Source organism: Gallinula chloropus (assembly GCF_964237585.1).
Source record: "Gallinula chloropus genome assembly, chromosome: 1".
Classification (NCBI taxonomy): domain Eukaryota; kingdom Metazoa; phylum Chordata; class Aves; order Gruiformes; family Rallidae; genus Gallinula; species Gallinula chloropus.
Window position 1 is genome coordinate 214,056,996 of NC_140085.1, and position 24,154 is coordinate 214,081,149.

Genomic DNA, 24,154 nt, shown 5'->3' on the forward strand with positions numbered 1-24,154 from the left:
ATAACTCCACTGATTTATTTTTCATAACTATTTATGATGGAGACATTTGTTCTTTTGATGTAAAATCAGAAGATAATGACAGGTACAAATTTAGAAGACAGTAGCATGGGAATATGGTTCTATTTTGACTCTATCATGTTTTAATACACCTGATAAAAATATTTCATATGGTTAAGCCAATGCTTAGAGCAGAGTTCAGTCTTCTGTTTGGATTTTCTTTGTCAGCTTTCAAACAGTGGAGGTAGCCTGCAGGTGATAAGTATCCCATTAATCTTTCTGATTCTCTAGCACTTGAGCATGAGAATAGCTGATCAATTACTGCAATTGTCTCCCTAAATGAGCTTTGCACATCTGCCTCTTATTTCATTAGTTAACTGTCTGCCCATATATCTGATAGAATGGAATCCTAGTGGCTTCTTACAGCTTGTTCTGTGTTACTGTACAATAAGGATGGGGTTGTTAGCAAAACGGGCACAAAAGGGTATTTATCCACCACCCGCAATAAATACACGTGCCATGGTGTAGGAGTGCTTTTGTCTCTAATCGCTGTTTGTAGGAACCTACTAAAAGCACATCAGTTTGCTTTTTCACCTTCCTATTTAATCCTCAAGCTGTAAACGTTGCACTTGTGAATTTATCATTTTTATAACACGCAACCAAAGTGTCTCCAAGCAGAAACCATCACATCAGTGTCTGTATGAGCCTAGATAACAGTAGCAACCATATATAAAATTAACAGTAGGAGTGTCACCTCCTCCTTGTCTCTTTGCAGTGCATCTTTTAAATATTAAATGTGATATCCTTCGCTCAGCAAGTAAATTGGCATCTCCAAAGCTGCAAATAAGTATTTACAATAGTGGCAGTGTTATCAGGCACTGATTATTAAGTACAAAGCAATGCGTAATGATTACACTGAGGGTTTGTTTTGGGAAACATGGCCTACAAATTATGCATTATAATTTTAATAAAAATAAGATTTCACATTAGTGCCTCTGTCATTAATACTTATGCTTTCAGTAACAGGAAAATCAATTACCAGATACAAATTAAAATAATTTCTAAGCAGAAGCTTTATCCTCTGTTAAAATCTCATCAGTTTATTCTTAAGAATTTACATGATTTATTATTCAAAGGTAATTTTCTTTTATCATATATTAAATTGCTTTGAATGATGTAGATAGGCATTTATTTACCTAAATATTGAACTAAGCTAAATGCCAAAAAGACTGAATTAAAAAACATTCTGTAACGAGCCTGGTTAGATTATTCCAGGTGATTTTTTGATGCTTTCTGAACATTTAGGTGTGTTTGAATCTGAAATTTCTCAAATAACTGTGCTTGAAACTTGTTTCAGTGAATTTGAGTGATTAAAAAATGCACATTACAGACATTTTATGGAATTTCTCTAACCATGGAGCTATAATAACTGAATATCACCAATCTTTTAAATTCATTCCTGACTATTTATTGCAGGTCTGGTTTGTATGAAGTCGAGTACTTCAGTGGTGGAACTTGTCATGCTGCTTTGTTCACAGGTAAGATGTTCTCTGATTTTAATTGCTTTAGTTTCTTTGCATAGGATTGTATCTTGTTCTTTGTTTCTCTCTTCCATTTCAGAATGAGATAGTAAAAATTAATCTCTGCTGGTAGCATATAAATTGTAGATTTTTTTTCCCAGACATTCCATAGTTTCTCTATATTCCCAGGCTATAAATTGTATATATGCCTTTGTTTTGTAAAAGCGTGTGGATGTACAATAAGCACATTTTCTGTGTGTAAAGTCTCTTTCAAGCAAGTCCTTACTTAGAATACATCAACAGGATACTGTTATCATCATTTTATGTTGAAATCTGTCTTTGAAGTAATATTTTTTTTAAAACCTGACTTTGTGGTGACTTTATTACTTTAGGTATGTATGACATAACTTCTTGGATATTTTATGTCACTGTCAGTTTTAAAAAGCAGAGGAACATGGCTTAGGTAGTGCCCAAGAACTGACAGAAGCCAAATATTTCTGTTTTAACAATGCCACGGTTAATTATTGGGGTGTTAGCATAGCAGTAATGGGTTTCTCAGAACTCCGAATCAATTAACATTTTTAATTTGCTTTCACAAGTACAATATTCAAAATTAAAATGATTCCTCATGTTGTTTGGATTGTTTACATCTCCATTTTCATTTGCTTTGACAGAAATATTAATGGCTAAATTCCTATATGTAGCCTTTTACTTTGTGCTGCCAGTAATGAGTTATCAGCAAACCTTTTATACTTCTGCTCATTTTCTAAAATATCAGAAAAATAGGATGGCCTGACAGATCCAAATAACTTCACAACTTGATACACTTCTCCAACGACTTATTAATAGTGTTTCCTTTACGAAGTTGCCCACAGATTCATACCAGTAAAACTTAAAGCAAGTTAGTATATAAAATACCCAGCTTGTTACATTATTACCAAGGAAAATTACTTGTTTGTAGCTTTCCTTGAGCATCCACTGCTGCATGCGGAGAACAGGCACCAAAAATGTACTGCAAATAAATTCGTTTCCATGGATAATTGAAATTAAGATACTTTTGAGGAATCTATCTGAAAATAATTAACATTTGCAACTGATTTTGGGGAAGGGGGTTCCAACTTACCTGCTGTTTGCCAGTCTGTAGGTTGGGTTTCTTCAAGCTTGTGTCATAAGGAAACCATTAAGTCTTGTTTTCCTTTTTTATTACTCTTCTTTTTTTTGCTTCCTCTTTTAGCCAGGGTGGATATTGGTTAAGGAAAAGTAAAAGAAAAATACATCCCTGGCAGGAATCCTCAGTGGGGTTTGAACTTCAAACCTTCTCCAGCAGGGCACTTGAAAAATTTGTTACCTAATGGTGAAGTCCTGGGTTCCAGGAAAATTCCAAAAGATCCATTAAGGATTTAGAACTCCATGTCATGCAACATTTTTAAAATATATATATATTTATATATATTTTATATATTTTTATATATATATTTAGCAGCTTTTGAAATGTTTTCTTGAGGGAAGGACTAACTTACAGTCCTTTCTTCCCTAGCCTTTGGTTTTACTGCAGTTCTCAGGAATAAAGTGGAATGTAGCATTAGGGTCTAGTGTCTTTGATGGCCTCATCATCTAATCATAGGTTTAACATTACTCATTTGCTGGCTCCAGGAATTCCTGCCATTAAGGGCCCTAGAGATGAAACTTTGCCTCAAATATTGATTGAAAGGAAGAGAGAGAAATTTAAGCTCTTTCTGCAATGCTTTTTCTTTAGCTGTCCCAGTAAAGCTATGTTACAAAGGCAGCTAAATCAATTTGTTATTTTTATTGCTATTACTTTGTATTTATTTTTTAAAAATAAGAGTATTTTACACCTGAAATAATGTGAGGAGTCTGTAATTCTGAACTTTTGAATAACTGCTCATTTTCTTCAGTGTTTGCTTGGGAAAGCTATTTTCCATCTACCCAGTACTTTGCAAACTCTTAGTTTTAATATCCCATCTGATACTTCAGGGATGTTTCCTTGTCTTCTAAATCAGGACAATTTTGTGTCCTGATGTCTGCTTATTACCAAGTACTTCAGAAGCCAATGCTCTAATGTCTGTTGGTGGTGATGTTAAATGTTTCTATAGGAATTGGTCAACAGGGGGCTGTAGTGGTGCAAATTGCATTCTCCTCCCTTCACCTTCCTGACTCCAAAAGCACTGAATCTGTAAATTGCACCTCCACAGAACAGTGTATTAAATCCCATAGGTGTACTAAACAATCAGGTGTGTAGTTCTGTTCATCTGCAGGAAATTTCTTATTTATTTTTTCTTTTCTACTGACATTTTAAAACATTTTTCAAAAAACCCACAAGGTAAACTTTATAAAAATACTAATACATCAGATGGCTAGAAAGGCAGACAGACAAATATCATAATCCAGCCTATAGGTAACAGAACTCAGAACTAGGACATTAGGAGATGATGTCCCCAGAAAATTACATTAACTCATCTCTATTAAAAAAGAGACAGTGCTACCTGAGCTTTTCCATATGATAAATTGAGCAATGTGAACAGGGAAGAATATATCAAATACTGCAGTTTTTTAGTAATCTTAATGTAACTAGCACTTTTCTTCCTAACTTGCATAAATCCTTCATATTCAAACTGAATGACATTTTACAGATTATCTGGGGAAGTTTGCAATGTGTCACTCAAAAGATAGATGATGATATTAAAAAAAAACCCCTTTGAAAAGTACAATTTTGTTTGCACAGAACAGAGTAACTTTAGACATTGAAAAGGAAAGGGAAATGCAAAGTTTGTTTTCCTTTCATTTGCTACAGCAAATTAGATGCTTTTATGCTCTTTATGTTGGAAATTCCATGTTAACGACTACAGATTAGCAAGGATGTCAGATTTTTTTTCCTTATCTGAGCTCCTGAATAAAATCAACATTGCCAGCAGCTCACGTCCAAGGTATGGTCTAAATTTACATGAAATATCACATTACGAATGTCTGAAGGTACATGTCATGGATAATTCAGTTCATATGGGCAGCCTTTTAGACTCTGAGGGTTTTGCAATCAAGCCTTTGCCCCAAAGGAATTCAGAGTTTCTACAAAAACTACATTTTAAATTTTAAAGGAACTCCTGTTGGGATAATGCATCATTTGTGGGGTTGGGGAAGAGCAAAAAGTTCTCCTTTTTGTATCCCTTGTACTGTAACTTGCTTCCCTGTACCCATTTCATTTTTTTCTAGTATCACCTTCTTCACTAGCTTAAAATTTAGGTTAATTTTGAAGAGTTTATGTTCCTTATTTCTCATATAAACCAAAAGTATGCAACCAAGTACTTGAAATATATTTTTTCTAGATAATTGATAATAAACATATAATGTTTTCCACTTTTCCCAAAACAGATATTTTCATTTGAATTTAGTCAGTTTTAACAGAAATGGGATGAAGATGTGTTGTGTTTGACAAGATCTGTGCTTGATTAGCTGGTCTTTGTTCCCTCAGCCTAGTTGAGCATGTCACACCAGTATTACTGTTGGAGTGGCAGATTTCCTCAATAAACCATACAATTAAAAAAACCCCAACATTAATATTTGCAGTGTCGTTCCTTCTTACATCAGATTTACATTTTTCTTTTTCTTCTTTCTTTATTTTTTTTTCCTCTAGTCAAAACACTACAATAGTTTCTAATTACTTCCAGATCTTTTGCAATTTTTTTTCTCTTTGAGGATACAGCTTCTGCAGAAACTGAATGATGTTATCCCAAAGGAGTTTTATCTCATGCCACTTGTATTTTTCTGTATCTTATCTATTAACAGGGGAAATTTATTTTCTTAAACAGAAAATAGTGTCTTAGGATTTAAGACATCTTGCTACTTGACCTGTTTAAAAATATAACTATTATAGTGAATAAATGATTACTTTGAGAAAAAAAATGCTATGGCATTTCTGACTGTAGAATGCATGTAGAGTACCCAACAAATTTCAGGATTTTGTAGTTTTCAGTGCATCAATCATTCTGTTGATTTCCCCTCCCCCCCATGTTTGAAGTTTAATCAAGACTGTAGTTCAGGAGTCTTCAAATAAATACAAAAACTAAAATAAAAATTATCTGCTTCTGAATCACTATGTTGAGGAAAAAGTGTTCTTGTAGCTGCTAACCATTATAAAGAGGCTTTATTAGAAAAACTGTATGAGGAGTGAGGAAAAGCAAATACATAACTAAGGAACCCTGACTTTAAACTGTCAGTTAAAACCTGTTAGCACATTCTCACGGTCCCTCAGAATTAAGTTCTAAGTAGGTTCCATAAATGGATTACTTTTATGAAAAATTATGGAACTTTAAGTCCTTTAAATAAAGCCAGCTACACCAAGAGTATATCCATAACTCCACAAACTCCAGCACGTAGCTAAATGGGTGAACTGAGCTGCAGCTAAGCAGGATGAAGTTCAACAAAAGCAAGTGGAGAGTCTGGCACCTGGGAAGGAATAACTGCTGGAATCAGGACAGGCTGGGGGATGAGCTGCTGGAGAAGAGCTCTGTGGAGAAGGACCTGGGGGTCCTGGGTGATGACAGGTTGGCCATGAGCCAGCAGTGTGCCCTGGGGGCTGAGAGAGACAATGGGATCCTGGGGGGCATCAGGAGGAGTGTGGCCAGCAGGTCACAGGAGGGGATCCTCCCCATCTACTCTGCCCTGGTCAGGCTCCACCTGGAGTGTTGTGTCCATTTCTGGGCTCCCTGGGATAAAAAAGACAGGGACCTTCTGGAGAGAGTCCAGAGGAGGCTACAAAGATGATGAAGGGCCTGGAGCATCTCCCCTGTGAGGAAAGGCTGAGTGAGCTGGGACTGTTCAGCCTTGAGAAGAGAAGACTAAGGGGGGACCTAATTAAAGTTTATAATTATCTGAAGCAGGGGATGCAGGGGGAATGGGCAGCCCCTTTTCAGTGTCTGTGGAGACAGGACAAGGGGCAGTGGCTGCAAGTTGGAGCACAGGCAGTTCCACAGCAACATGGGGAAGAACTTTTCCCCAGTGAGGGTGCCAGAGCCCTGGGACAGGCTGCCCAGGGAGGTGGTGGAGTCTCCATCTCTGGAGAGATTCCAGCCCCGTCTGGACGCCTGTCTGTGCAATATGAGCTGGGGAGCTGCTTTGGCAGGGGGGTTGGACCTGATGGTCCCTCCAGGTCCCTTCCAACCCCTACAATTCTGTGATTCTATGATTCTCTCAAGCGTTTGGTTAACAGTGTGAGCCTCATAAATGAGTTGTGTCTGTCCACATTGTCTTCTCTGTTAACCTGGAAACTTAGAGGCTGCTTGGGCTGAATCCAGCAGCCATTCAGAACGTACTTAATCAAAAAAGATGTGTGAAGGGTCTGCACCAATGCAGCAGAGTCCACAAACCACTTTCCAGCAGTTTGATACCTGGAAAGCACAGCAGTCGTGTAGTGCTGTATCTATGCTACAGCAATCAGAAGGATAAAGCACCAGAATGGGGAAGAAGGTGGGAGAGGGGGAAAGCAAATGAGTGCATTGCCTGTTGTCCTAAGTGGCAAGAAAAAATTGGAAGCACTATCAAGAAATTAATACCACTCCAAGGAGAGGTGGAAAAACAACCACCCAACCCTCAAGGCATGTGCATTGTCAGCAGGAATTCCAAGGAGATTCTCATTGAGGACATTTGATGATAGGTTTATCTCTGAGAATATAGGAAGACCAGGCACTAGAGAAATTTCAGTACACACTAGAACATTGAAATGTGCATTCTGCCTCCAAGTACGGGATAGCTCGTGGGCTTTGGAAACTGGCAGCTGCCCAACACAGAAACCAAGCAGAAAATTAAATCCTTTTCTGGTCACTGCAGCTGACCAGAAGCAGCCCTGAAATGTGGGAGTCATACAATAGAAACATATTCCATGCTTCTTCATGCTAAACATACTGTATTCAAAGCTTTCCAGAAAAGTTTAAGTAGGAATTCTCCAGCTCTGCTGTACAGTACCTTCTTATCAAGCACCATCTTCACAGGTATCTTACCAGGTTCCATCTTAAGGCAGTGAGCTTTATTTCTGTACTGCACTATTTGTATGTCTATTATATTTTAATTTTATGCAATATTAGAAGCATTTCCATTGTCATTATAGATTTATTTGTAATAATTTCGTATCTATTTATTTAGTCTCGTTACCAGTATTAGATTCAACTTTAATTATGCTGCTTGGTCCTTATTTCTTCCCTCCAAAGGTATTCCTAGAGTTCTCATACTCCTTGATTTCTATTTGATAAGTGATAGCTTATTCAGAGTAACTGTGATAGTAGCACATTAACAGAAGTGTTTGCTATTTGTCTTTTTGACACCAACTGTGGTAGGAAGGCTGAAGACAAGTTAAATAATGACTGCTTCTCTTAAGTCTGAAGAACAATGAATCTAGGACTTAATCTACTTAGGAAATTAAGTCTGATAAAACTTCAGTGGTGAAATTAAGGTTGGTTCTGCAAATTCTTATGGAGGTGTAATTTTTTTAAATCTTTCCTAATCCTGAAACAAGTGGAATGTTTTAACTTTGGCCATGTTTTCCCATTTGTCCTGTTGGATTATCCACTGTCTTTGTATTTGTACCAGTGCAACTAAGAGAAGACAATGCTACATATCAAGTCACTGCAGGAGTCTGAATTAAAATTTGATGGGCACTAGAAAGGTGTATGAAAATATTAGCCATGTAGCTGCACATTGAGGCTTTGTAACTTCCCTTTTTACCACAGGCTCAAATTTAAGTTCAGTAAATAGTGTCTTTGTAGCTGAAGCAAAGACTTTACTATTCTCATCCTGTTTGGACTACATACAAGTCCAGCAATAGAGAAACAACGTTTTTACTGTGTCCTTATCCATTATCAAATATTGTATAGCTGAAACATTTACTTATGTTCCAATGTTGATTTGAGACTCTTCACAATCCAGAGCATGGCCTGTACACAAATAGGTGATTAAGCATTCTTAGTGTAATTTCCAAAACCAGAAATGAACTCTGGTACCATCTCCAAAGGAAGTAGAAAAGTTTTTCCTTTTTTTTTTTTTTGTCTAGAAATAAAGTGGCTTGTTGGGGGGTGTGGTTGCTTTTGTTGAGGTTTTTTTGTTTTCCCCCAGTGTTTCTCACTTGCCATACAGAATTCTGGAAGTTTTCCAAAATATGATCATTTTGCATTATCTTTTTTTCTACCAAAGTGGTGTCAGAGAACTTTTCTTGCATTAATTCCTTGTCCATGTGTGGAATGTCTTCCACCCAAATCTCAGTCTTCATCTTTTGGCCATCTGCTTCTGATCATCTGTCTTTCAAATGGAAACCATCAGTGTATTCTTTCCTACTTGTTGGACAATTTTACTTTATTAGTCTGTGAGATGTCCTTCCAGATCCCTGTACACTCAGACATCTACTTCTGTATTTTGCCTTTAGTAATAAGAAGGATCTCCTCTTCAATATCTTACTTTCAACAGAGTCATCATGGAATTTCTGGTTCTTTCTCTTGCCTGTCCTTGTCAGAGTATTTTTGTCAAAAGATGTCAGAATACATGTATTACATATGAGTGAGATGCTGATCTGAACCTCTTTCTAGATTCATGATAAAACAGGCAGGGTCAGAAAGCCATGAGAATTACTTTCCCCATATTGTGTTGTGTGGCAAGGTGTCTTATCCTGACTTCTCTATTGAGTTGCCTACAACTGAGAAGGATCTTAGATCAAAGGAAAACACATAAAAAGTCAGAAAGAGTCAGCTGGTATTTCTTAAAGGGCTGAGAAAGGGTGTGAAACTCATTATTGGAGACAATCCTCATTAATAAATATATCACAGTTTTGAGGGGTTTCACTATATATATATAATGGAGACAATATAAGGAGTAGTTCTTTGTGCATTAGTAAGTTTTCTCTTTAATGGTGACTTTTGGAAGACTTTAAATGAGTTATCCACCTCTAACATCATTTAGTTAAATAATAAGTGGTCTGGCTTTTAGGATTAATAGCCATACACAGCAACACACATTGTTAATGAAAATTTTATTGTCTCTTAAATGAAGAACTATTTTACCAATCAAGAAGTAATCTGTAGAAGTTGTGGAGATGTATGTATCTTCTAAAGATATATCTTCTGTTTGTATTATAAGATATGCTGAATTTCTACAAGATGATGGAAGTTAATATTGTATCATCCATATAAATGTGGCTAGTGTTGCTTGGATAATGTAAATGCTTTTTGCAACTGGAATTCCTTTTCTGCTTTCTTCTAAGATACCAATGAATTGTTCCTCTGCCAATGTTTGACTTCATTTCCAAGATAAATTGGGCAGTTACAGCAGGTGATCAGAAGGGCAATGGCTCTGTGAGTTTCCAAGAAAGCAAAAAATTAAGATAGTACTTCAAATCAAGAAAATAAAGGAAAACTAAGGCTTTAGTCCTGTGAAAGTGAAATCTAAAACTTACTGTTGCTTTTGCTGCATTGTTGAAGTCATTTTCACATAAATAGGGTTGTGAAAGTTTCACATTCTTTTCCTTTCTGTGATTTGACCAGAAGCCAAATGTATTCTAATACTTGCAGATTTCCCTTCCAGGAGGATGTCGTCAGTCATTCTGCAACTTCCTTATTGTGGGAAAGTTGCTTTTAAAATGGATGGCCTATCACAAAATCCTAAAATTAATCCCAAATTTATTTGAAAGAGTAGACCAAAACTACATTTTATTTATCTTCTATCAGTACTACACATGTGAGTGTGAGGATAAAGGGAGTATAGTTGCAATTCCTAGATCTGATTCTCATTCCAAACAATAATAAAATGTTTTAAGACTCTAGTATCTTCAGATAAATTCTTCTAGGAATGGTAGGGACAGTCTATGATCTTAAAACCTGTATGAACTAAAAAATGTATAAATAAATGGCTCAAAAATTTATGAGGCTTTATCTTGAAATTAGTATTTTTTTCTGGGTTTACCTATTTTTAATGGCCATGGTTTTCTGCCATAAAGAAACATTTCCTTCAATCTTGCAACATTTCCTTTGAAACTTTCCTCTTAAATGAAGTAAAGCAATTTATTGGTGATTGTAGACAGTAACTTCACAACACAGAGTTCAAACCCAAGCTAAATTACATGTGTATTGTGAATTGCAAACACTTTTTTATAAAATTTCCTCTTCTCCTGATAAAAAGTAGCACCTGTTCAGTGCTGTACAAGACTTTTCTCCAAACATATTCAGGGGTCCAGAAAGAAGAGAGTCAATATAATTAAGTTTCATCTGTCTCAAGAAGTTATGATTAAAGTACAGTAGTTAAAGAATTGAGGTATCAACTGAATTATTAATATTTTCAACTGAAAAACTCAATAAATATTCAGTATGACTGTTGTGGTTTAAGCCCAGTTGGCAACTAAACACCACACAGCCACTCGCTCACTCCCCACCCAGCAGGATGGGGGAGAAGAGAATTGGAAAGGTAAAAGTAAGAAAACTTGTGGGTTGAGATAAGAACGATTTAATAATTGAAATAAAATAACAATAATAATTGTAATGAAAAGGAAACTAACAAAGAGAGTAATAAAACCCAAGAAAGACAAGTGATTCAAATGAAAAACAGTTGCTCACCAAAAACCAAATGCTGTCCAGTCAGTCCCTGAGCAATGGCTTCCTGGCCAACTTTCCCCCTATTTTATAGGCTGAGCATGATGTCATCTTATATGGAATATCCCTTTGGATATTCAAGCTGGGATCAGCTATCCTAGCTATGTCTCCTCACAACTTTTTGTATACACCCAATCTGCTCACTGACAGGAGCCAAAAAAGGCTTTGATTTTCTGGATAAGCACTGCTTATCAGTAACAAAGCCATCTCTGAACTATCAGCACAAATCCAAACCAGCCCCAGTCTGGCTACTATGAGAAAAAATAACCCTACTCCAGCCAATGCTACTACAATGTTATAAGGAAAAAAAATACTCATATTAGTTTAAGGCATGGAGAAGAGAGAATTCCAAAGAGGATACAAGAGAAACAGTGGCAGCTGTAGTAGAGGGAGAATTGTGGGATGATTACTACACCAGGTATCTGCCCATTCTGCAACTGCAGTTTGCTGAGAAACTTGTAATTTATGATACAATTTTAGACTTCCTTGCAGAAAGTGGAAAGGATGAGACCGCTCATGTTAATTAAGAAAACTCTAAGAATGACTATTCTTTTTTAAAATGAAAGATATTCTGTGAGATTTGTTATTAATTTTTAATATTATCACAATATTTTTTCAATTCTAATAATCATGAATATCAATTTTTAAATTGTTGTAAGCAGTTGTTGATTTGGAAAGAATTATCTAAACCAAAAAATTTTTTTAGCATGCCAAGCCTACTTATTCCTTTTTTTTGCTCCTTCACTATTATTTTTTCACATGTCCAAATTTTCTGGTACCAGTTTTACATGTTGCTAAATGTGTTAATACTGTTTGGCCCTTTTTTTTCTTACTTACTTTTTTAAAGTGTACTGGGAATTGGAGAATTTTAAATAAGTAAGACTAAGAATATACACTCAAAAGTAAAAGATTTCTTAATGTAGGACATGATTCAAAATTTAAAAAAAAACAAACCCACAACTATATTTCAAGCAATATCTGTGCTGTTTTATGGTTCATTATTGATAATTTTTAGTCTTTTACTCTCATCCCAGTTCTATTCGTCTCCTGTCCTGCTCTGCATGGACAGATTCATAACAGGATGCACTCTGAATGTTTTCTCAGCAAATATCTGCTGATGCTTTCTGGATGAAGCCATGCTTTTCAAGTACTGATAGAATAGAGGAGGGGGAGGACAAGTTAGGTGAGGGCAGGGGCGTGGCAATTGCCACTATCCTTAAAAAATTAGTACATTTTTGATGTCTTCAATGGACTTTTGCATAATATAAAATATTTGGAACTTAGCCATACTCAACAGAAATTAAACTGAATATCTAAAACCGTTTGGTTATTCAACATTCAGTAAAGTTAAAAGTTAAATTTGATATCCTCATTCAGTTTGTACTACAAAGAAGTGATAATTGTGATTCTTGAATCCTGTGTTAGTCTTGAAATGTGCTTCTATCTCCAAGTCTTCTACACCCTACTTTGGCAGTAATAGTAATCCCCCACTCCAGCCCTGTCAAGAAGGAGACCCAAGGAAAGAAAGATCAACTCTTTCTTCTTGTATAGAAGTTCTTTGGTACATGATTCTGACAAAGTCTTTCATTACTTCAGCATTATGTCCTAGGGAGCTGCTTTGGCAGGGGGGTTGGACCCGATGATCTCTCGAGGTCCATTCCAACCCCTATGATTCTATGATTCTATGATTCCATGATTCTATGTAATTAGCATCAGCATTTTTAAGACACAGAACAGCCCCCCAGCTCTTGTTTAAAGGCCCAGAAGATTCAGGGTATGAACTATACCAAATCCACCTGAGATGAAATGTTGTCATTCAAGCACTTAGCTGCCAATAACCAAGTATCCATGCTATGAAAGGAGCTGTGACAATGATTTTCTAGCCCACAAGCTAGAGGCTCGAGGACTGATGTTCCATGTTCCCTAATCAGAAATACAAGTATGTTCATTATTTGGGTATTTTAGTAGCTGCTTATAAAACAGATCATAACCACAAGATTATTATTGTTGGGGTTTATTTAAGGTGCATGACTTTGTCCAATCTGTGAATTTTCACAAGATCAGTAAGAAGTACCTTGAGTAGTTTTCACCATCGTTAGGAAAATTTCTTTACCTGTGCAAAGCTATGGATTTTTGCCCATATCAGGAAAAAAAAAACATTGGGAATTTCTGCCTGGTTTCTTTTTTAGTCCTGGAAAAAAATGAAGCATAAAGCGGAATAGGTCTGTAACTTTCTATACTCATTGTTGTTTATAAAATGAAGTCTCAGACTAGAAAGTTTCCCTCTGAACTGTAGCTAATGTATTTTGATTTTTTTCTGTATGAAAAGTAAATGTTTATTACTCTTAAATAAAAGTTTTAAGGAATTATTATCTTTCATGCTAGAGAGATATCGACCATTTATTTTTCATCTCAAGTATTGAAAGTCTGTTGGTGTGATAGAAGCAGTAGCTTGTATGGCAAAAAGCTGTTTGTGATGCATTGAAATGTTTCTTTTTAACTTAGTAGTATATGACATAAAAGTTGCTATCTTTTAATATCTATTAGGTGATTTAAATCAGTTGCAAAGGTTTATCTTGGAAATCCATGTTAATAGCAACAGAGTTTTAAAACCTTAGCTTGTTTTTAGCAACTGGTTTTGTTTTCATTTATAATGGGGAAGAAAGATTGAATTTGGGGATGGATTATACAAATTATTGCCTGCCCTATGTGATAAATTGTCCAAGGTTTAACAGTGAAGCAAAGTGAGGAAACTATTGGTGCAGGGCTTTGTTGCATTTAATATGTTCATTGGGCAACTGTATGAATTGGAGAAGTAAGACATGGTTTTGTATTCTGTAGACGAGGAAACTAAATCTTAAAGGTGAAACAAAATACATGACCACCTAAAATTTATTTGAAAATCAGAATGAATTACAGCTTTTAAATTATCAGGTAGTTAAAAAAAGTATTATATTGGAAGCTCAGCCTAAATTCAAACTCTTTAGGAAGTCATCAGGATCAGCTTCAGGTTGTGTGATTTAAAATCCTTGGGTTTTGATCATGTTATATTTTATCTTCTTAGGAATGGCAAAATTCTATTCAGAAGAATGCAGGACTTGCATTTATTGAGCTCATCAATGAAGGAAGGTAATTGATTTTAAAGCTTTTGAACAAGTAGTCATTTCGCATTTATTCCATTGGGTGATAATGCTTCCTCACCATCTGTTCCAAAAGGATTGTGCAAAGGCCACTTCAATTAAGAGATTTATTGTATAGATACTTTATGTAGTAAATATTGAATCTTGAAATGTTTAAATTCTGAAAATTTTGTTTACTGATGGAAGAAGAAAGAGTTTCCATGAACTGCATGTAGGTTTGGGTTTATTTGAGAATCGAGCCACCATTTTCCAGAGCAGCATGGCTGTTTTACCCAGACAGTCCAGGGAGCCCAATCTGTAAACCCATCTGCTGCTCCATCTGTTTTAGGAGCACAGCATTCACTGTACAGATGCACTTCTGTATACTGTCATTTCATGAGGAATTATTTTATCTAGAATTCCTGGTCCAATTTGAGGCCTGTAAAACACACAGGACATTATGTTTATAAGAGCTGCCTTGCTTTTGCAATTTGTTAAGATACTTTATTACCATTCCTGAAGTAATTTTGGTCCTCTATCTACCTTCTACTCTGTGTAATGTTTTCAGTACTTCCAGCCAGAAAGCTGGGATGCAAAGGGGGACTCTTTGGCCTTCCTGGTAGTGGAAGGCCAAAGACAAATGGAGCCACTTATGTAATGTGTGTGACTCGTATAGGCCAGTACATTAAATCCACTTCAATCTAGATGTCTTGATATGTGCAGCTGAAAAAGAAGCAGTATGCCTAATGAAGAGATGTTGTCATTTTATGTGTGGTTCCTTTTTCAACAATGGTATGTCATTACCATCAAATCTTGTCTTTATTATAAGGTATTTTTTGTCTAGCTAATATTTTGCTGGTTAAATCATGCATTCATTTAAAGTGAAGTTTAGAAAACATCAGAGTATGGATATATGAGTGTCTGGGAAAAAGTAGCATGCAGCCTATTGACCAGTTTTTGGCTGGTGTAAATTATCTTAGATTCTCTGAGCACACTGAAGTTACAACACAATATAGTGGTGGAAACATAGTCCTTTCATTGGAAATTCTTCTTACTATGAAGTGGCAATATGAGTTTACAGCATCATAGGCCTCACCTGAGTGGGTCATGTAATACATATTACATGATAATGAACTGAATAATTATAGTAAGTTTACATTGTTGGATAATAACGCTTTATATATTTTATGTATCTTACTTATTTTTTATTTTCACAACCAGACTATTGTTCAGATATTGCATGCTTGCTATTGATCAAGTGTCTCTTCTGCATATTTTTATTGGTCAGGTATCAGTGGGTCCTCTAGTCCCCTCTAACAGTAGCTTTTCAAAACACAGTAGTATGTGAGAACTGTTGGTTAAATCCATCCAATCAAAGGAATGTCTAATCAAACTGCCCTTGGACACATGTTCCTCCATCTACTTTTGCCAGAAAGGTATTTTAGAACAAGTGTGTGTGCGTTACTAGAATGGTCTTCTTTTCAATCAGACCATTTGTTTATAATTTACTCTTTTGGGTATAAAGATAACAATCCTTTAACTAGAAATTGTTATAAATATTTATTCTGCTTAATAGCTAAACTTGTGAATGCAATTCATCAATCATAGCTAGAGAATGCAATTGTGCAGTTGTCAACAATTAACAAGACATAAACAGTTGATGAATGTGCTGCTGAATTAAAGTGCTCCCTAGGATAACCTGAAATTATAAACTGGATCATTTAAAGGAATCTAACAAAGGATCTTTATAATTAAAACAAAGCAGGGTTAATGGGATGTAAAATTGCATATAATCGCTGTGCAATAATGATTGAATTTTAAATTATTAAAAGCAAAATGAAGACTAAGACTATTTTGAAGGACTTTCTGGGTAAGATTTTGAGAGACCTGGGTAATAAATCAACAGTTTTGAGAAAGCTTTTTTGTTTTGAGCATGAAGGAAAAGGTTTGTATCTAGTGCAGAGGATTATAGCTTTTAATATCTTCATCTAGATGTCTATCTGTTTTAATTCATGGATATAAGATGATTCTCTGAATACGTTGCTTTTGTCGCTTCTGCTTGAAGTGATTTGAGTGCCTTTCAGATCTTTTACTTTATTTGAACTGTTCTGAAACAAAATAGTTTAGTTTTAGCTAAATAAATATAACATCTATATTTCTGTCCCTTGAATAAATGGCATTTTTATTTTAAATCAGTTAATTGTTTTTTTTTCTTGTCTTAGATAATATTTTATTAGGAACACCTGAATGAGGCATATTTTTAGAATTCATCCTACTAATAGTTTGATACAGCTTTCTAACATAGGACCTGTTATAACAGTTTTTAGTATGGCAAGAGTATCTGACTACAGGTTTAAATTAATACTTTCAAAGAAAACATATGCAGAGATATTTAATTTAGAAGTGTAGAATAACACTCTTTATAATATAAATGAAACATTTAAAGATATCCTGGTTATTCTTCTTATTTTATTCTTCTTTTCAGTCTCATGCTATGAATACTTGATGTTGAGGGCATCACATATGTCAAGACATTCACTGATAGCAGCTTAATTAGGATTTCAGATTTACATTAGGGTATACCCATAAGTAGGCTTATTAATTTAAGAGCTGGATGGATCTGAAATGTTGGCTGTAAAAGGAAACATGAAAAGATTTCTTTAGGAATGATGTGGGAGAGGGATTACATCCCACATTTAAGTGTGGTGGTGATTGATGAGGTCAAAAGAAAAGGGTGCAGGGTGACAAGAACAAGAGATAAGACAGAAGCATTCACCTCAAGTAAATATGCATATAGCTTGGGAAACTAGCAGTAAAAATTACTCCACATACAATCACAGAACTGTGACATCACTGGAATGAATGAGATTTGGAGGGGCAGCCTGCACTACACGACGGAAGCGCTGCAATGGGCAGATACAAGTTCCTTGGGAAAGATGATAGGCAGAGAAAGCAAGGAAGGAGTGTTGCCTTCTCTGTGAGAGAGCAGCTCAGATGTGTGGAACTCTTCAGTGGGATGGATAACAGTCTGGTTGATAAATTGCAGGACAGGATAAGAGGACAGTCCAGTAAGAGTAACGTCATAGTGAGAGTTAGTTACAGACCAGGGATGGAAAGGAAGAAGCGTCCTTTAAACAATTTGAGGAGGTCTCTGCCTTGCAAAACCTAGCTCTCATGGGGATCTTTAACCAACCTAACATCCTCTAGAGGTGCAACAAGGTGATTCAGCCAACCTTCAGTGGGGGAGCCACAAGCACAACGCCATCTCCGCATCACCCACATCACCCAGAATCATATTTAAGTGCATGTAAGCTCTCTCTAAGCTCTGTGTTTTGACATAGATTTGCTCATCTAGACTGAGTTTGATGAGATAAGTGGCTCCTCTATAGCGTTTCTTGCTTGTCCATCACCCACCATCTTTCAAGCCACCTCCTTGAATGTAGTCATTAATGGCATCTTTGGTTGTAGTTACCTTGAAATAGTGTCATTCAAGATGTGGATGGAGAGCAGCAGCGTTCAGGCTTCATAAGTGCATTTTTAGCTTATTCAGGAAACTGATAGGATACCATGGGAGCCAGATGTGGAGCGGTGGAAAGGTGTGGATGTGGAAAGATATGGAAAGGTGGCAGACCTGTAAGTATAGCATTGTCCATTTTCCAGAACAGGAAGAAAGCAGATGTATCAAGAGACTGGTTTGTCTAACTAATGAAATTATAGTAGAGCTCTGATGCAAGAAGTGAGTACACAGGTGGAGAGTATCAGATTTAGAAAGCTACCTTCTGAATGGATGGACAACTAAATAGATAGAAAACTGGCTACATAACGGGGCTCCAAGGACTATGGTTAATTGGTTGTACTCTACCTTGATGCCTTTGACAAGTGTAGTATCTCAGGGGTCTATCCTGCCTAAGAGATGGATGTTACAGTTCATTATCTATTAGTCTTTTAGAATTGGATTATTATCCTCATCTCCCATTTCCTTTCCCCTTTATGTTTTCATAAGACTCACCTCTTTAAAAGGGTGACCTTTTTCTTCCATTTAAAACTATTTATTTGTTACAGAAATCCCTTCTTTTGAATAGCATGAGTACTCTGATCATGATATTAATTTGAGGAAACAGGAGACTATATTTAATCTCAGATTTAAAATTTCAAGATTTGCTTCTCTAATTTCATCTCTGTATCTACTTTCTGCCTTTAGCAATGAAAATATATACTTTTGCATATCCACCTACCTGGACCTCTAAGTGTACTTGAAATTCATAGGAGGCCTTTTTCTTTTAAACCATGCTTTGTTGAGAGATTTCACTAATTTTCTGGAAAGGGTAGCAGAATGTTTAAATAGACTGGAAATTTGTGTTTGTTTAAATTTAGATGAATTGCTGATTAAATCCTGAAAGGAAGCTAATAAAGACTTACATTCTTTCCATGTTACCTCAACTACGATTGTTGAGTAACTGCAGCAAATTTTCTTTTGGACATCCTCTGCTGCAGTTTGGCAGTTCTGATATGTTTGGTTTGTGGTAAATGAGCTCACAGTCATTATTCACTGTCTGCAATACTTAAATGCTCAAGCCCTGTGTTAAAAGGTATATCTATGGTGCCATTTGCCATACTTGATTTATGACGTGCATTTACAGTTGGGTCCCTGGATACCCCTTGAAGAACTCATTTAGTAGTTGAGTCCAAGAAGGATGGAGAAATGATGCTTTTCCTTGTTTCTGTCTTGACAATGATCTTGATCACGGGAACCTTGAGGTCAGAATGAGGACCTCACCTGAATCCTTCAGGACTGCAAGATACTTGGTGTTCAGACACGGTGAATTTTTTGTAGCTGAGGGCTACCAGAACAACTTACAAAGTATTCCAGTCTAATTTCCAAAGTCCAATATATGCAAATCCAGGCAGAAAACTGCCCTGAAGAAGCAATAGCACTTAGAAACAATATATAAATAAGAAAAAAATACGTTTGATTATTCTGTCTTTGAGAATTGTAACCAAATTCTATTGCTATATTGCCACCCTCACCAAGAGTAGCTTTTGATTGGAGGAATTGTTTATCAACAGTGAGTGGCTGTTTTATGGAAATTCATCCTAAATATCAGTTTCCATCAGTAGAGGATTCCTGTCATAGATACTGCTGTAAATATATTTCTGCTCCAGCTGAAGCATGAGCTTGAGCTCCCTGTTAGATGTGGTTTCTTGTTCTTTACCACAGCTGTCCTTGCCCTACCTCCAGAGTATTAGCTTGTGTTGGATAAAGCATATACTTCTTATGATAACTATCTATGTACTTGTGGGGGTGAGTAAAACTGGAGTTCTTAGATCTGTTAGAGATTTTAAGGTATCCTCTCCTTTGCCTTGCCTGATCTGGTCACGTCTCAAAAGGGAGGCTGATTCTGAGATGCAGACCACCTCAGTTGTAACTGCTGGTCTTGGATGTTTACTGGATGGCCACGGTTTCAAAGAGAGATTCTGCTTGATTATGCAAAATACAAAATCTGTATGAGGAGTGGAATAGGTTCTTTGTAGTCAACTCTGAGTTCGAAATATTAATGATTACCATCCATGAAGTTTATCTGCATGCTCATGTTGCAGTCCAATAGCCAGTCTTTGTAGGCTATAATTTCAAACTTTTCTCCATTAAATTCTTCATCACTGACCTTTTGCTAGAAATCAGACCTCTGTGTTAGACATTACCTTCTAAAGTTTATAGGAATTTACTTTCAAATTATTTATAGCAGTACTGCATCTTGTAGAAGTTCAAACTCTTCAAGTTAGACCAGTTTATGAATCCTATTAGAGATACCAACTGTAATGATCAGCTTATTTCTTCTGAATGCCATTAAGAGTAATAATTGTCAAAACAACTATGTTTGGTGAAATAGTGGCATATTTCCAGGCTGCTTCTTGGAAAAATTAAACTATGGGCATCTGATGAAAGTAAGTCAGAAAAACATCTGTTTCCCTGGACATGTGAGTTGGCAAAACTTCAGGAATGAGTAGAGGAAACAAGACCTTAGCTAAATTATAACAAATGTTCATTTTGTAATCTGTTTTGAAAATTGCAGCTTGGGAATGATCTGTTTTTTCAGTTTATCTCAAATGAAAGAAAGATTGGGTAACACAAGCACAATTGTTTTATCTAGCAGCATAACAGCTAGAGCCCCCCTTTCTCTCTGTGTGAGATTATTACGAGGAAGAACTGATGGCAGGATGGAAAAGTCAGTGTAGAATAATGAGACACAAGTTTTCATCCTTCAACTTTGATAGTTATACAGTTTAGCACTGTTTGTCATGACCTATCCCAATACACATTTAAAAGCGTTGCAAACACCGTATGGTTTTTACATGTCCCAAAGGCAGTTTTGGTTCAGTCTTATCTAGTTCAAAAACTCAAAAAAAAATCACCTTGGACCTTGCTGTTTATCTGAATTCTTCTTCAATTTTGAAAACCCACAATCCAGCCTTCTTAAATCCCAGTATCTGAAAAATAGGGCCTTCTGATTGATTACACACTTTTCCACAACTTTCTTTAATCTGTAAGCACTCTAAAGACACCTTGCTGAGGACAGTATTCAGGAAAGCAAGCCATGTGGATTTAAATAATTTCTTACGTATTCCTAAACATTTGCAAATAACCCATATTTATGAATCATCTTGTCCTGAGATGTATTCTTGCCCAATTTGCTCTCACTCCTAAGTCTGAGATGCTTCTCTCCTTCATAGGAGAACCTGTCATTCACTCTTGTTCCTACAGTTAAGCCCTGTCATGTTTATTTTAAATTCCCACCATATCTTAATTCTGGTTTTTACTCCAGTTTCCATATGTTCAGCTGGAAACTTCACAGGTATCCATACAGAAAGCTCATTTCTCCCTAGAAGTGTTCCAGGTTTAGAGTCATGAGTGATTTCAGACTGCTTTGTTGGTGGATTCTTTACTGAAAGTCCTTGGTTCAGTCTAAAACCAAATCAAACCCATTTCCTTGTAAAGGAGCTTAAACTGTGGTTCATAAATTTGTGGACATTAATAGAAATCAAGCTTGTCTCAGTAAAGAGAAACCATAAGTGACCAAGTCAGTGTTTAATCTCTACCTTATGTGGTAAGAAATGATGCTCAAAGAAGGTAAGATTTTTGCTGATCATTAGTTCCTGGTTGAGATCAGCTCATCTGGGGAAGGACACAGCAGCACACTTGGCCTTAATTCTGGTTGGAGTTTCAGTGGTGCAACTGAAGAAATGGTCACATGGGATAGGACGAAATGTTCTTGGTCAATGTCTTTTTTCTTTTGGTAAATGATGAATTACTAGAAAAAAAAAATCTTTAAAGGTATAGCAAGTCTGTGGGGAGAGTTTTCATATAAATCTTTAACCCTTTAGGAGGATTACTAGTGCAGAGATTAATAAGCATGACCAGAAGGCTTGATTCATCCCTGTCTCAACACCAATCCATCTAGTAGGTCTTTTGAGGGTGGTGCTTGCTAAGGGAGGATTTGCAAAGGTGAATAAGAACTGTGGGTATAATTCAGTCACAGCAAATGTTCGGTTGTCAGTGATAAGGAGATCTCACCAAAGTAGTTGTTTTATTTCCAAAGGAGGATAAAAATAGTGCTGCTCTCAAATTTCAGCTCTTCCCTCTGTTTAGCAAACTGAACTTTTTACGGAGTCATGTAGTGATGCTGTCATGTAGTCATGTAGTGGTAAGTCATGGAGCTTAAGAGTCACGTGGTGATAGAACAAGGGGTAATAGCCTTAAACTGAAGGATGATAGATTTAGATTAGCTATTAGGAAGTTCTTCACTCTGAAGATGGTGAGGCACCTCAACAGGTTTCCCAGAGAAGCTGTGGCTGCCCCCTCCCTGTCAGTGTTCAAGGCCAAGTTGGATGGGGCTTTGGGCAACCTGGTCTAGTGGAGGATGTCCTACCCATGGCAGTGGGATGGAACTAGATGATCTTTAAGGTCAAGTCCAACCCGAACCATTCCATGATTCTATATGCATTTTGTCTCTCAAGCATCTTCTTAATTGTATCGGTCACTCCAGTACAGGATGATGGTTTGGGAAAGATGCAGAGAATAAACCTTTCCCCAAAAGGGAGTGCTCTGTAAAATCTGTACATGGCAAATGTAGTTGGGCAGATGACTGAAATAACATTTGGGTGAGTTTCAAACCTGCAGTAATATAAATCATCTTATACAATAAAGCATATTACATAAATATTTTATGACATAAAATACCTGGAGTTCACGTTCTTGAGAATGTATGCTAGAGACTCTTAGTTCATCTTTTAGTAATGTCTGAGAAGGTAAGAGACCAAACGATGACTGATATGTTCTTCTGCAAAACCACAGAATGTAGGGCTGAGAAAAACAAAAATCACAATTCTAAAATTGCATTGGAAAAGGTATTTCCATGAAAATAAGGCAGCATTAATGTTACTATGTAGAACTTGCCTAGAATACTGCTGGCAGTTTTGGTTAAGCACTTACAGAAATGGTAAATTCAGTGTATGAAATTAGTAAAAACCCAAAAGACAATCTTTTTTCCTAAGATTTGTCATTCAAGAAACTTAGCCTAGCAAAACAGGGATGGATGGAATAGCAGAAGGTCAACAGAAGGAAGAAGAATCATGTAAACTTAAGGTAATATTTGCATAAAACGAAACAGCAAAGGCTGCTGAAGAGTACATCTGGATTGACAAGGAAAATCATTTGAACCTTCAGAGGACCTGTGCTGGAGGCTGCAACTTGATCACATCTTCATAAACTGAAGACACGTTTCATGATAATGCCTTTCATAAACTAAAGGTCTGTATGGCGTAGCTACATGTTGCAGGGAAGGAGTGAATTTACTGACCTAGGAGTACTTGTTCCTTTAGCTTATTTGTGGTGCATGAAGGGAGATTCTTTTGATGTACTGGCAGCCTTTGATACTACTCAATGTTAGATCTTTCTGAATTATTTCTGTTGTTCTTCTATGAGAATCCCAAGGATAGTTGTAAGCATTTTTTTTCTCCTGCCAGAAGTGTCTGAGGTTTCCTTTTTTTAAAAAAGAAAAAGTAAAATCTTATGCCACACGTGGTTGAGTTAGTAAGGATTTAGATAAATTGGTAAGTATTCAAAGGATGACAACATTACCATGTTCATCAGGTGTAACCCAGCTAGGACAGTATGCTGAGTTGTGCTGTGTCTATATGAATCTGAGATTCAGAGTTAGTTGGCTATGGTTTAATCCAGATATTACAGTGATAATACTTCTGCCATCTTTTGCTTAGTAGAATATAATTTGAGAACACAGGATAACTTCCCATTAGCAGTAAAAATCAGTACCATAAATTATTTTTAAGTAGTGTTTTTGTATTTCAAAAAGTGACAAGTTTCCTTGGATGAATTCAGCAAGCACATAAGCAAGTTCCTTTGCAAAAAAAACCTCTGTAAGGCATTGCTTCTCTGACCTTGTAGTAACTGCCTTTCTTTTGAAAGCTAAGGTAGGATTTATTTAACTGCTTTAACTTACTATGCTTCTGTTTTCTGACCTAAATTCTTGCACTTGTACATCAAACCATCCAGGCCAAGGCCTCTTTGTGGTGGAATTTAAAATATCTAAATCATAGCCTAGATTTTAACCGTTCTCTTTTTCAAAAGTCTCTCTTTCTGGCAAGTGGTTTTTAAGACTAGTGTAGTTCCTGATGGCCTTTTAGTTGTAAAGGCATAGATTACCTAGCCTTTGAAGTTCTATATTAGGAGCACACAAGCTTCTAAGGTAAGGGAATCACCATATATCCATTATTAGCACACATTAATACAACATTATACTGTCTCCCACAACATCCTGATAGAGAAGCTGAGGGAACAAGGGATAGATGAGTGGACAGTGAGGTG

At 36.3% G+C, this 24,154-nt stretch overlaps 1 protein-coding gene across 4 annotated transcripts in view; it reads left to right on the top strand.

Annotated features, from left to right (window-relative positions):
* The window catches only part of NBEA (neurobeachin), a gene marked incomplete at both ends in the record, with an annotated part of 550,746 nt that overhangs the window by 271,652 nt on the left and 254,940 nt on the right, over positions 1–24,154 (top strand). For all 4 annotated transcript variants that reach the window (XM_084277996.1, XM_084277994.1, XM_084277997.1 and 1 more), the window contains 2 exons: positions 1,474–1,535; positions 14,220–14,284. In XM_084277996.1, coding sequence (XP_084134122.1) covers positions 1,474–1,535; positions 14,220–14,284 — 127 coding nt within the window. The remainder of the gene's footprint in view (positions 1–1,473; positions 1,536–14,219; positions 14,285–24,154) is intronic.